This window comes from Alosa pseudoharengus, unplaced genomic scaffold (assembly GCF_046254945.1).
Source record: "Alosa pseudoharengus isolate Yale_2024_CS ecotype anadromous, Long Island Sound unplaced genomic scaffold, YU_APseudo_1.1 YU_APseudo_1.1_scf_1, whole genome shotgun sequence".
Classification (NCBI taxonomy): Eukaryota; Metazoa; Chordata; class Actinopteri; order Clupeiformes; family Clupeidae; genus Alosa; species Alosa pseudoharengus.
The window spans coordinates 34047354-34059721 of NW_027468564.1; the positions used below are offsets into that span (position 1 = coordinate 34047354).

The 12368-nt window shown below is 42.1% G+C and overlaps 1 protein-coding gene across 1 annotated transcript in view; it reads right to left on the reverse strand.

Moving 5' to 3' along the window:
• The window catches only part of LOC143126108 (NACHT, LRR and PYD domains-containing protein 12-like), an 87002-nt gene that overhangs the window by 27166 nt on the left and 47468 nt on the right, over positions 1-12368 (reverse strand). The window contains exons 10-11 of the mRNA XM_076288027.1: positions 3511-3681; positions 3214-3384 (exon numbers count right to left, since the gene is read on the reverse strand). Of these exons, the coding sequence (XP_076144142.1) occupies positions 3214-3384; positions 3511-3681 (342 nt within the window). The remainder of the gene's footprint in view (positions 1-3213; positions 3385-3510; positions 3682-12368) is intronic.

The following is a 12368-nucleotide window of genomic DNA, read 5'->3' on the forward strand; positions in this document are numbered from 1 at the left end:
CACCCTCTGAATGCACGCCAAGTTTCGTGGAATTCCGTTCATGGGGGGCCACACAATAAATTAATTTATGTTACTATACACCAACTGGCCTGTAGGTGGCCGGAGACAGTTTTCTGTGAATATCTCGAGAACCGTAGGGCCTAGGAGGTCCACCTTTTTTTGTATGTTGATCTCAAGGGGCCATGTCAACCCATCCCATTACCACTTATTTCATGTATAGCGCCACCTAGTTAAAAATTAAAAAGCAAAAATGTTGGTGTTTTCATCACAATATCTCTGGCTGACATGGTCAAAACTGCACGAAATTGAAAGTGTAGGATCATTATGACACCCTCCGAATGCATGCCAAGTTTTGTGTACTTTCGTTCATGGGGGGCCTTACAATAAAATAATTTATGTGTACATTTAGTGACGTACACCAACAAGGATTCCCGGGACACTGAAAGACCGGGGTACACAAAACTTGGTGGGCATGTACCCCCACATGGATAGCATGGAACCGTCATTTTTCGTTTTGATCTGTAGCCCCCCCGCTGGACTGGACCCCCCGAAAGGAGGGTAGGCCAGACACAGTTCTCTGTGAATATCTTGAGAACTGTAGGGCCTAGGATGACCATTTTTTTTCCGTATATTTGCCTCCAGGGGTCATGTTAACCCATTTCATGTGCACACATGTGCACAAACAGATACACACGCACACACACACATTCACAGTAATCATACGTATGTCATATACTCACACAGTAGACATATGTACGCTTCCATGCACAGGCACATACGCAGGCACACACACAAGCACGCACACACACACACACACACACTCACACACACACACACCCACACACATAAAATAAACATAACACAAACAATCAAGAATTTCTCAGAATTATGAACAGGCAAGATGGAGGTGGGGTTGTATAAAATGAATTTTACATGTGAAATCTATGAACTAATCATGTTTTGGGACTTGTTGTCTAGCAGATACCAGTGAGAATTGAGTGTGGATAATGCAATTTAGTGAGACAGTTAGAATCATATAGGCCTTTCAGCGTGATTTCTTTTTGTGGAAAAAATGTGCTGGACTGGGCGGCGGTCATATTTTGTACCGCTCTGCGGTACATCTAGTTTTGCTAAGACTTCGTCTGTTGTATAACCCAGAAGGATGTACTTGGTATCAGATGATAGCTCTGTTTATATGCTTGATATGCTTGCCATATCTATGTGCTCACGGGTTTGCGAGTAATTCAAACGAGAGTAATGGGTGTGCAGCATTGGTTTTTGTACATGACGTTATTATTTTGCAGTCACTTTGTCTGTTTTTATTACCCAGAAGGATCGATACACGTGGTACCAATGGATGGCCCCGTGTCTCCTCTTTCATCCGATGTGCTTGCCATACCTGCGATCACGGGTTCGTGAGTAATTCGAATGAGAGTAATGGGTGCGCAGGTGAACACAGAGAATTATAGACTGTAAATATGATGCAATTTGATTTAATTTCATTAATTGTTTTTATCATTTTCATACTTAATCGTACAGACCAGTGTGTAATCTCGTTGGAAAGCCCAACTTCTGCTCTGTTACGCAATAAAGGTTTCATCTCACTACGATGAACAGTTCCGGAGCAATGTAACAGAGAAGAAAGGGTGTGTTTTTTGACACACTTTGTGTCAATCGATTTCAGAAAACCCCCTAAAACCTGAAGTTTTTCTGGAAATTCAGCAATTGTGTCAACGCCTACTTAATGATTGATTTCTCAGCCTCTGTAGCAGATAGGAACAAAATTTTAAAAGTATTTGAGAGCTTATACCTGTGGTTTTGCTAAGACATTGGGTTTATTTAGTTACACCTTCACAAAAATAAAACATGTAATGTGTCAGTGCAGGAACAGCACTATTTTATCAGAAACCAGTGCATTTTCTACAGCTTGTCATTCTGGTTGACATCTACCACCTGGTTATATGTATTATTGGTATGTTCAGAAATTACTGATAGGCCTACACAAGCTGAAATAGTTTCAAAAAGTGTAACTGTGTTTATTATATTACAAAAACATAGGCAAATTGGGGCCACCACCACCTTGACACTTATCAGTAATAATGAATACTGTGTGATTATTCACAGTAGTGGTGATCCTAGTCTCTGCTCAACCCTCCATACACACAGAAAATTATGGCTTGTCATGTTTCTAGTTCATATTTTGAATTCATAAACTTTATATATTTTGTTAGTATTTTATGATCTGCATAATTACTTATAGCTAAAAATATTCAGTAATTTGAATACATATTGATTTTTAAACTATTGCACTTGTCTTTAATGACATTACAGTGGTGATATGTAGGTCTAATTGAGTGCCTGTCACTTTGAGAAAAAACGTGAAAGTAATTAGCTTTCATTCTCAATTCCATAGCCTAGGTAGGTTACCGTGGCATTGTGTTGTCCCATTGACTTTTTCCTTGGTCATGTTTAACTGGCTATGTGCTTATATCTTAACTTACCCTACCATAACTTGGAGTTCGCTATTTCTGTTATTTTGATCCAATGAGTGAGACCTAGAAAGTGCTCAAAATAAAACTTTACGGTATTCTCTTGATAACGTTAGTGAAATGGATTTAATGTGAACGTCCACATAAAAGACGCAGAGTGGCTACATAATACAGCGCACCTTTGGCAGTGATGTTCCGCCTTTTAAAAGCAGGTGTAGCCTAATCCGAATAGGGGTTAAATCCATCAATTAGACAAACAGAATCAGTAGGGTACAAGTTTTGTAGCCTACCAGGGCTATGTCAAAAGCAGGCAACATTAGGGAGGGGAGAGCGCGTTCAAAGTCATCAGCAATAATGTCATCGAAGCCGAGAATCTCCTCAAAATCATACCTTCCGAAATCTCCTCGCTATCAAAGTCCTCCATGCTTGCTCGAAGAAATTTCAAAACAATGTCACGAGGAACATGACGACACTCCCTTGTGTCTATTCTGATGCATTTCATTGGCCCAGAGGCCGATAATTGGTGCAAAAAAAACCTTATACCCGGAAATTGACGTATACGCTTTCCCGGCCTCAATGGTAGAATTACGCAACAGCGCTCCCGGCTTTAATGGTAGAAATGCGCCAATGCTTTCCTGGCCTAAATGGGTTAATGTGTAGCAAATAAACAGCCCATATCTGAATAAAAAACACTTCAGATTAAAGATTAAAACCAAAACCCAACCTTAATATCCACAGTTCACAGTTGGAGTGACTTATCCCAGCACTCAGAAGCTGAATTCCAGTGATGTTCATGTGATTGTCACTCAGGTCCAGTTCTGTCAGGGAGACCATGTGCTGCACAGCAGAGGCTACAACCTCAGAGGATTCTTCTGTCAGTTTGCAACCAGCAAGTCTACAAAAGAGAAAAATAGTGTAGACAACATGCATCTTATTATTGGCAATAATATGAGTAGAGAAACAGATTAGGTAAGACAAGCTCTTAAAAGATGGATGATGCTTTTCACCCAATAACACCAACCTGAGTGTCTCCATCTTACAGTGTGGATTCAGTGCTTCAGAGCCCAGCTTTCCTTCACAATCCCTCAAAGTATTCTTACTCAGGTCCAGCTCTCTCAGGTGGGAGTTTACTGACTGCAGAGCAAAGGCCAGAATAGCACCAGACTTCTCAATGAGTCCACAGCAAACAAGCCTGCAAATCAAATGGGAGAGTCACATGAGAGTCAAGGAAAATAATTACTATATGGGAAGAGTCTATTAAAAGTACATCACACCAATGAAGAACCAAACCCTGCCCAATGTCTGCAATGTTACAGAATAGCAAACAAAGTGGGAGGAGTTGGACTTGACCACAGATTATTAAACCTAAGAAACAGGTTAACAAACTGTGTGTGGATTACAGTTTTTTTCAATTGCTTTAACCTGCTTAAAGAAACTGGGACCCACATGGTCTTCATGAACACCTTTTTTGCACAGCAGAACTCATCTCATCTTTTCATTGGGTTCACACATTTCTCACATCCTTTTGTAAAACAGTTAATACAGGTGTCATTCCACCAAAGACACCAAACTCTATTGGTTTCTGTATGCTAAACAAAAGGAAAACATCTATTCATAGGTGGTTGTTTCCTTGTCTGAATCTGTGATACACCTGTGTGAAACTCCTTTGCACAATTCTTCAATCGGCAATCATTCATTATCCATAAGAGATACCATCTCTGTTCTGTGTTGCTATTTGCAAGTAGCCTTTGGATCTAAAGCACAATTAGAGACAGTACTATACTGCCTATTTGGTGAATAAAACAGTACAAAAAGGTGTTTACTGTCAGTCTATTCTAATGAAAAATGACAAGTTGTAGTTCAAGTTGTAGAAATTACCTAGAGCACAGAGAGAGAGACAGCCAAACAGAGAGACAGACAGATAGAGAGAGAGCGAGAGATAGAGAGAGTGAAAGAGAGAGAGAGAGAGAGAGCACAAGAGAGAGAGAGAGAGGGAGAGAGAGACTTGGAGCTTCTCTGAAACCAACTGTTGCTACTGGAGGATGGTATCATCGCATGTTGTAAGATGACGCTCTCTTATTAGTTTACATCTGTCAGGTCTGTAGGTCATGAGTTGATGACACATTATTTTGCATGCCACAGTTACATGGAGGGAAGAGAATGTGTGCATCAATGCAAGTGTGAAAGTAGCAGGAGTCACTAAAGAACATCTCAGAACAGCTCAGAACAACTATACAACATCAGAACAGCTTTCCTGTTAGTTTATGACCCGCAGGTTGTTGTTTTTGACGTCTAACTAAGACCTTTGAAAGACCAAACAGTGTGCAAATGAGATGTATTACAGCTGAGATGCTGTCTATGAAATCAAATCAGATTCAAAATATATGTACTGTATGTGTATTATAACTTTTGTAACTGTGAAAATGATTTGTACAAGTGTAGGGCCCTCCCTAATTCCTGAAATTCATGTGTTAGTTTATAAAGTTTAAAAATACCTTTGTAATAAGCTTAGTTAAAATACAGGTTATTGTGAAAATAATGTGAATGTGAAAATTATATGAACCTTTCCATTTTGTGGGTTTCTGCCAATCAGCAGGGTGGCGCTGACAACCAATTAATGATTTGAGTTTTGTTTTTGTTGGGGTGGAGTTGGAAGAAGAGAAGAAGAGGGGACACTGTTAAGAGACGGACACAAGAAGAAGAAGGATAGGCTAAGAAAGACATTAATAGTTAACACTGCTATTTAACATTGGGGGAGTTTTGTTATTTTTTTCAATGTGGGCGCATGTTTAGCCTGTGCGAACGTGAAGAAAAAAAGTCAGTTACCGCGGGGAAAGTTCATAAGGCTAGAAACCGCTACAGGCTAGTTACTGGACCACTTTTGTGCTAGCGGAATTCAACTGTGGCAGACACGTGAACGACGGCTGGTCATTCGTTCCCAGGTGTGGATGACTACTGGATTTCGGAGGGGGATTTCGGACTCCTATGGCACCTGGATTAGTACGACGGGAAAGGCTGGTCGTGAGTGGAATATTTTGCACGCCATACTGCTACTGTGATTCCTATGAGCTCCAACGAAAGCGCGCCAACTTTAGTTATACTGGCCAGTAGGACATTTGCTATGTTGATTTTCTTGTTCTCTGTGTGGTTTCAACTGTTGCGGATAAACTATTATCTGTGGTGATTCACAATTAAGAACTGTCTGTGAATAAATTCGTCTTTGGTCTTCTACGTTAAAGCTATAACAGTGTCTGAGTTGGTTAGTAAAACGATTAAGAGTGTATTGTTGTTTAATATGATAAGTTACATTTTGATGTGCATCCCACCATTGTAGTTCCACAACCACTAGACAAAAGTAGAATTATGAGCCAGATTATCGGTGGGAGGGCTACATTTGTGGGGGCTCCAGCCGGGATGGAATAAGCGGTTTATTTTCAAGTGAATCTGGGAATTGTTTTTTGTTTACTGTGCATATGTGCTGTTGCTATTTGTGGCATAGTTTGCAAGCATTTTAGAGTGCTGTTTGAATATATAACACAGACATACAGAGTTATTGATTGGTGTATATGTTTTTTTCTTTCCTTCAGATTTTTTTTCCATTTAAACACTTATAGCTTCACAAATCCAACATGGATACAGAGAAAATTCTAGCTTGGTGTAATGAGAAAATCATTTCTTTTGAGCATGCTCTTGTTCTAGGACAGGTGCCAATAGACAATCCCGAGGCAGATATTTACAAAGTTTTAGACACAGTCAAAGAGTTTGGAAAGACAAAAGTGCGTGGGCGATGCCATGATCACACAGGGAAACAAGAGTTTGTGTTAATTGAAACTTCTGTACGGCTTTCTGAAATTACTGTTCCAGACAAAGTAGGAATAGTCGATGAAATAGGTCCATGGTCTGTACAGGTAATCAGTGAAATACCTTTTTCCCCCGGGCCTGATAAAGGAGATAATTTCCAAGCTAAGCTGCTTTCTTTTCTTCAGCAAGAAGGAAAATCTTTAGCTGATATTCAGAGCATAGCCTCCCCATCACTCACACTTAGTGCTGATTTAGTTGGAGCTATTAACTCGCTAGTCCAAAAATGTCACATTGCCTCACCAATTGAAACTCAGAGTTATAGGAAGCTGCGCACATTCTCAGGTGCAATTCCCACACCTAGTGGTGAAGATGAGTATGACGTATGGGCTGAACAGACTTCCCATATCTTGGAAGAATGGCAATGTTCTGACTCTTTGAAGAAACAGAAACTAGTCGAATGTCTCAGGGGGCCTGCTTCAGATATTGTGAGGTTTGTCAAGATTGGAAATCCCTCAGCTACATCCACTAACTATCTCAGTGCTCTAGAAACTGCATTTGGCAATACAGAAAGTGCATCGGATTTGCTGGTGAGGTTCAAAAGTACCTTTCAGGAAGAGGGAGAAAAACTCTCTGCTTATGTATTAAGGTTAGACAAATTGCTGCATATAGTGTTGCGTTAAAGAGGCATTGAGTACTCTGATATGAATCGCCTTCGCATTCAACAAATCATTTGCGGAGCACTTCTAAGTGACATGATAGCACTTCGTCTTAGGATGACCCACAAACTGCGAGACCCACCTTCTTTCGCTGAGCTCCTTAAAGAGGTACGAGAAGAGGAGAACATGGTTTACAATTGAAACCTGGGAAAAGCTACGGTGTCTTTGTCCTCTGTGTCCCCTACCAAACCTCCAAATGACACTGAACTTGAACTCCTTAAGAAGGAAATTATGGGCTTGAAGAGTGATGTAACACGTTTGTCGTCAGTGGCTGTTGTTCCAGCGGCCCCTCAGCTCCCTAAGGCAACCAGCTTAGCTGCAGCTGTTTCTTCCGCTGACAGGGTAGTGCCAGCAAAAACAGGGAGTGGAGCCAACTACTTCTGTTATAAATGCGGTGAGGAGGGTCATTTCCAACATGACTGCTGTAATGAGGAGAACCTGCGCAAAGTGAATCAGCGTCTCATTAAGATGACACGGGCAAGGGGAAACTACCCCGGAGCTCAGTAGGGGAACGGCCTGAAGCTCCGGAAAAGACACGTTCCACCAAGTGCGAAACACTAGAACAGAGTAAAACTGCGTTGCCATCAGGATTAGTAGGGCCTACTTCTATCCTTCCTATTCAAATAGAGGGCATTTACGCTAAAGCTTTGCTGGATAGTGGGTCAGAAAATTACTCTTTTGTACCGATCCTTTTATGACAAGTACCTAAAGCATCTGCCATTGAGAATTTGGAGATTTGGGGGCTAAGTTCTCAGAGTTACCCATATGATGGTTGTTTGTCAGTTAGGCTTGAGTTTCCTGGATCTGTGACTGAGGTAACTGAGACTATAGACGCATGTGTGTTGGTGTGTCCAGATCCCATCATGAAGGGAGAAGTGTCTATATTAGTTGGAACGAACACATCAGTGGTGAAAAAGCTGGTTGAAGCATGCAAAGAAAAGGTAGGGGAAGATTTTCTTACAACTTTGGCAGTTCATCCAGTAATGAAGACTGCTTATGAGAAAGTTATGGTAATGTCAAGTCAGTCGGCAGACATTGAGCGAGGTACTGTGTGGTTTTCACGCAATAAGCCACTTACATTGTCCCCAGGTGAGACTACAAGGGTAACAGGAATTCCTAAATATCCACAGAAGACCTCTAGCAGTATGCTTCTAATAGATTACCCTGAAGAGTCTCGGTTCCCACAGGAATTACTTGTCAGGCCTGAGATGCAAGCGGCAAATGTTCTACAGTCAAGAAAAATTCCGGTCCGGAATGTTTTTGTCCATCCTGTTACACTAAAGAGGGGTACGCCCATTGCCCATATCTTTCCAGTGGAAGTGGTATCTAGTCCTTTTTCCTCAAAAGAGAACAGTCCTGAAGCTCAGTTGACGACAGAGTCATTCAATTTTGGTGACTCTCCAGTCCCTACTGAGTGGAAAAACCGGCTGGGACAAAAGATGCTGGACAGAAGTGATGTTTTCTCGCGGCATGAATTTGATGTGGGTTTTGCCAAAAGTACACAACACCAAATTAGGTTGACTGAGGACAAACCATTTAGAGAAAGATCTCGTCGGCTTGCACCAGCTGACATTGATGATGTGAGACAGCATCTGGCCAAGTTAAAGACTGCTGGTATCATTTCAGTCACGGAGTCCTTATGCCTCCCCCATAGTGGTCGTGAGGAAAAAGAATGGGCAGGTACGGATGTGCGTGGACTATAGGACTTTAAATCGACGCACAATTCCAGATCAGTACACAGTACCACGAGTAGAGGATGCTCTGGCTTGCCTTAGTGGGAGCAAATGGTTTAGTGTGCTTGATTTAAGAAGTGGGTATTATCAGATCCCTCTTTGTGATGATGACAAAGAAAAGACTGCTTTCATTTGTCCTGTTGGGTTCTTTCAATTTGAGAGGATGCCACAGGGAATATCTGGCGCTCCTGCGACTTTTCAGCGCATCATGGAAAGGACAGTGGGGGACATGAACTTATTAGAAGTCTTAGTGTATCTTGATGATCTCATAATTTTTGGAAAAACTCTTGAGGAGCATGAAGAAAGGCTCCTCAAGGTACTGGATCGATTGAAAGATGAGGGACTCAAGTTGTCATTAGACAAGTGCAAATTCTGTCAAACCTCAGTTAGTTATGTAGGACATATTGTGTCTCAAGATGGTGTCTCTACAGATCCGACCAAAATAGAGGCAGTGAGCAACTGGCCCCGCCCCAAGAATGTCACTGAGTTGCGTTCATTTTTGGGGTTCTGTGGGTATTACAGAAGATTTGTTAGAGATTTTTCACAAGTGTCATTCCCTTTGAACCAGTTGCTACAGGGTTGCTTGTCAAATAAGAGGTTGGGAAAGAAAGCGGTTGTGAGACCTGAAGAGAGGTTGTACTATAAAGCATCTGAGTTGTTTGGTAACAGATGGGATGACCGATGTGAGGCTGCTTTTGAAGAGCTAAAAGTTAGGCATACTAAAGCTCCAGTGTTGGCTTTCGCTGACCCACGTCTTCCGTATACTCTACACGTTGATGCTAGCTGTGAGGGCCTCGGGGGTGTTTTGTATCAAGATCAAGGCCAGGGGTTGCGCCCAGTAGCTTTTGTCAGTAGAAGCCTCACACCTTGCGAAAAAAACTATCCAGTGCATAAGCTGGAATTTCTAGCCTTGAAGTGGGCGGTGGTTGATAAGTTGCATGACTACCTCTATGGTGTCAAGTTTGAGGTGCAAACAGACAACAACCCCTTAACATATATCTTGACCACGGCTAAGCTGGATGCTACGGGACATCGCTGGCTGGCAGCTTTGTCTGTTTATGAGTTTAGTCTTAAGTACCGCCCTGGAAGACAAAACATCGACGCTGACGCTCTTTCACGGCGCCCTCATTCAAATTGGGTGAGGACAGAAGACTGGATAAGCAACTCGTCTTCTGCAGTGAGAGACATGTGTCAGCTGCCAGAGGTGCATAAGTCAAATTGTTGTGCAAATTACCATGTTGTTGCCAGTTTAGGTTGCTCTGTGAAATCTGTACCGATGGCATACTGTAATCTTGGAAAATTAAACACCACCTCAATCCCTAAATTGAGTTTTTCTGACCTGTCCACTGCACAGAGGGAAGATCCGTGCTTGGGTGGATTATGGAATGGCGTCCAACAGCAGGATGCTGGGAAAGTCCAGAGAACTCATAAGGACACTGCACTGCTTATGAGAGAGTGGGAGAGGTTAAAAATAGAAGACGGAGTCATGTTCCGGCACACACAGGCCCCAAATAAGCCAAAACGCAAGCAGTTGTTATTGCCACAAAAATTTCACCAGGTGGCCCTTAGATCATTACATGATGACTCTGGACATTTAGGCTTTGAAAAGACCTATGCATTTGTCAGAGACCGGTTTTATTGGCCTCGCATGAAGACTGATGTGGAGCAATATTGTCAGACATGTGCTCGATGCATACAGAGGAAAACACTCCCAAAAATAGTTGCCCCATTGTCTCATTTAAGTAGCAGTGGACCATTGGACTTGGTGTGCATGGATTTCTTATCCATTGAGCCTGATTCAAGCAATACCTGTAATGTTTTAGTCATCACAGACCATTACACTAGATATGCTCAAGCGTTCCCCACCAAGGATCAAAAGGCCACCACTGTCGCAAAAGTGCTGTGGGAGAAATATTTTGTTCACTACGGGCTACCAAGGCGCATGCACTCTGACCAAGGCAGAGATTTTGAAAGCCAGCTGATTCATGAGTTGTTGGAGATGTTGGGGGTGGAGAAATCCAGAACCACCCCTTACCATCCCCAGGGTGACCCTCAGCCAGAACGGTTTAATTGAACTCTACTGAACATGTTGGGAACCCTGGAGCCAAAGCAAAAGAATCAGTGGAGTAGACATATCGGACATCTTATGCATGTTTATAATTGCAGCAGAAATGAAGCTACCGGTTATGCACCGTATTATTTGATGTTCGGACGGGAGGCAAGATTGCCCATTGACTTGAGTTTTGGAATTTCGTGTAATGGTTCTTCAACCAAGTCGTACCAGAGATATGTGAACGGCATGAGAAAGGAATTGAAAGCAGGATATGAATTGGCCGAAGCCGCGGCTGAGAAGAAGAATGATGGAAATAAGAAAAGATATGACCGGAGGATCCATTATTCACATCTTAGTCCAGGTGACAGAGTGTTCATCCGGAACCTTGGGCTACAAGGGAAACATAAATTGGCTGACAGATGAAGCTCTGTACCTTACATTGTTGAAAGCCAAATGCCAAACCTGCCTGTTTTCCGGTTGAAGCCAGAAGATGGAGATGGGCCGGTCAAGATTCTTCATCGAAATCATCTTCTTCCCATTGGTCATAAGCTGCGATTGCTTCCAGATACAAAAGTTACTGAAGAGACGCCAAAAAGAATTCTGAGGAAGCGGAAAGCTAAAGAGAGCCTGGGCATGGACCATAAACTGAATAGTGCCACAGAGGGATATGATGAAGTTAAAGATGTTCAGGTTCTTGGCGATAATTCTGACAGTGAGGATGAGGAGTATAGACCATGGGTTGGGTTGCCCTCTGAAGGTGGACATGGAGAAGACACCGAAGACGTCACACATCCACCATTTTCAGATTTAGATGTGATCGAGTTTGACGAAACAGCATGCACAGAAAACACTGAGGAAGATGTCCTACATCCACCCTGCTCAAATTTAGATGTGATTGAGTTTAACAAAACAGTGAGTGCAGGAAATACTGAGGGACCGTGTGAACAGAACCTTGAGAACATGAGTGATTGTTCGCAACCTAGTGAGGACTATGAATTAGATGGCCTTTTTGAAGAAACGACCACTAGTGCTCCCAAACACTCTGACACCCTTCTAGAGGAGGCTGATCAGGAAGTGGACTCAAATGAGGAAGAAATTAGGGATTGTAGAAGGTCTCAGAGGATTAAGACAGCCACAAAACGCTTCACATATGATGAATTAGGGTGAGCCCCATTTCCAGTCAGGCCTACCAGTTAGATATTGCTCAACACTGTTCATGTGGATAGGGAAACCCACACATAGCCAAACCTGCATTGCACGATAGGACACAGATAGTGTTTTATATTTGGTTCTTATTTTTTTTTCCCATTTCATTTTAATGTGTTATGAGGACATAACCTTTTTTTGGTGGGGGGAGAGTGTAGGGCCCTCCCTAATTCCTGAAATTCATGTGTTAGTTTATAAAGTTTAAAAATACCTTCGAAATAAGCTTAGTTAAAATACAGGTTATTGTGAAAATAATGTGAATGTGAAAATTATATGAACCTTTCCATTTTGTGGGTTTCTGCCAATCAGCAGGGTGGCGCTGACAACCAATTAATGATTTGAGTTTTGTTTTTGTTGGGGTGGAGTTGGA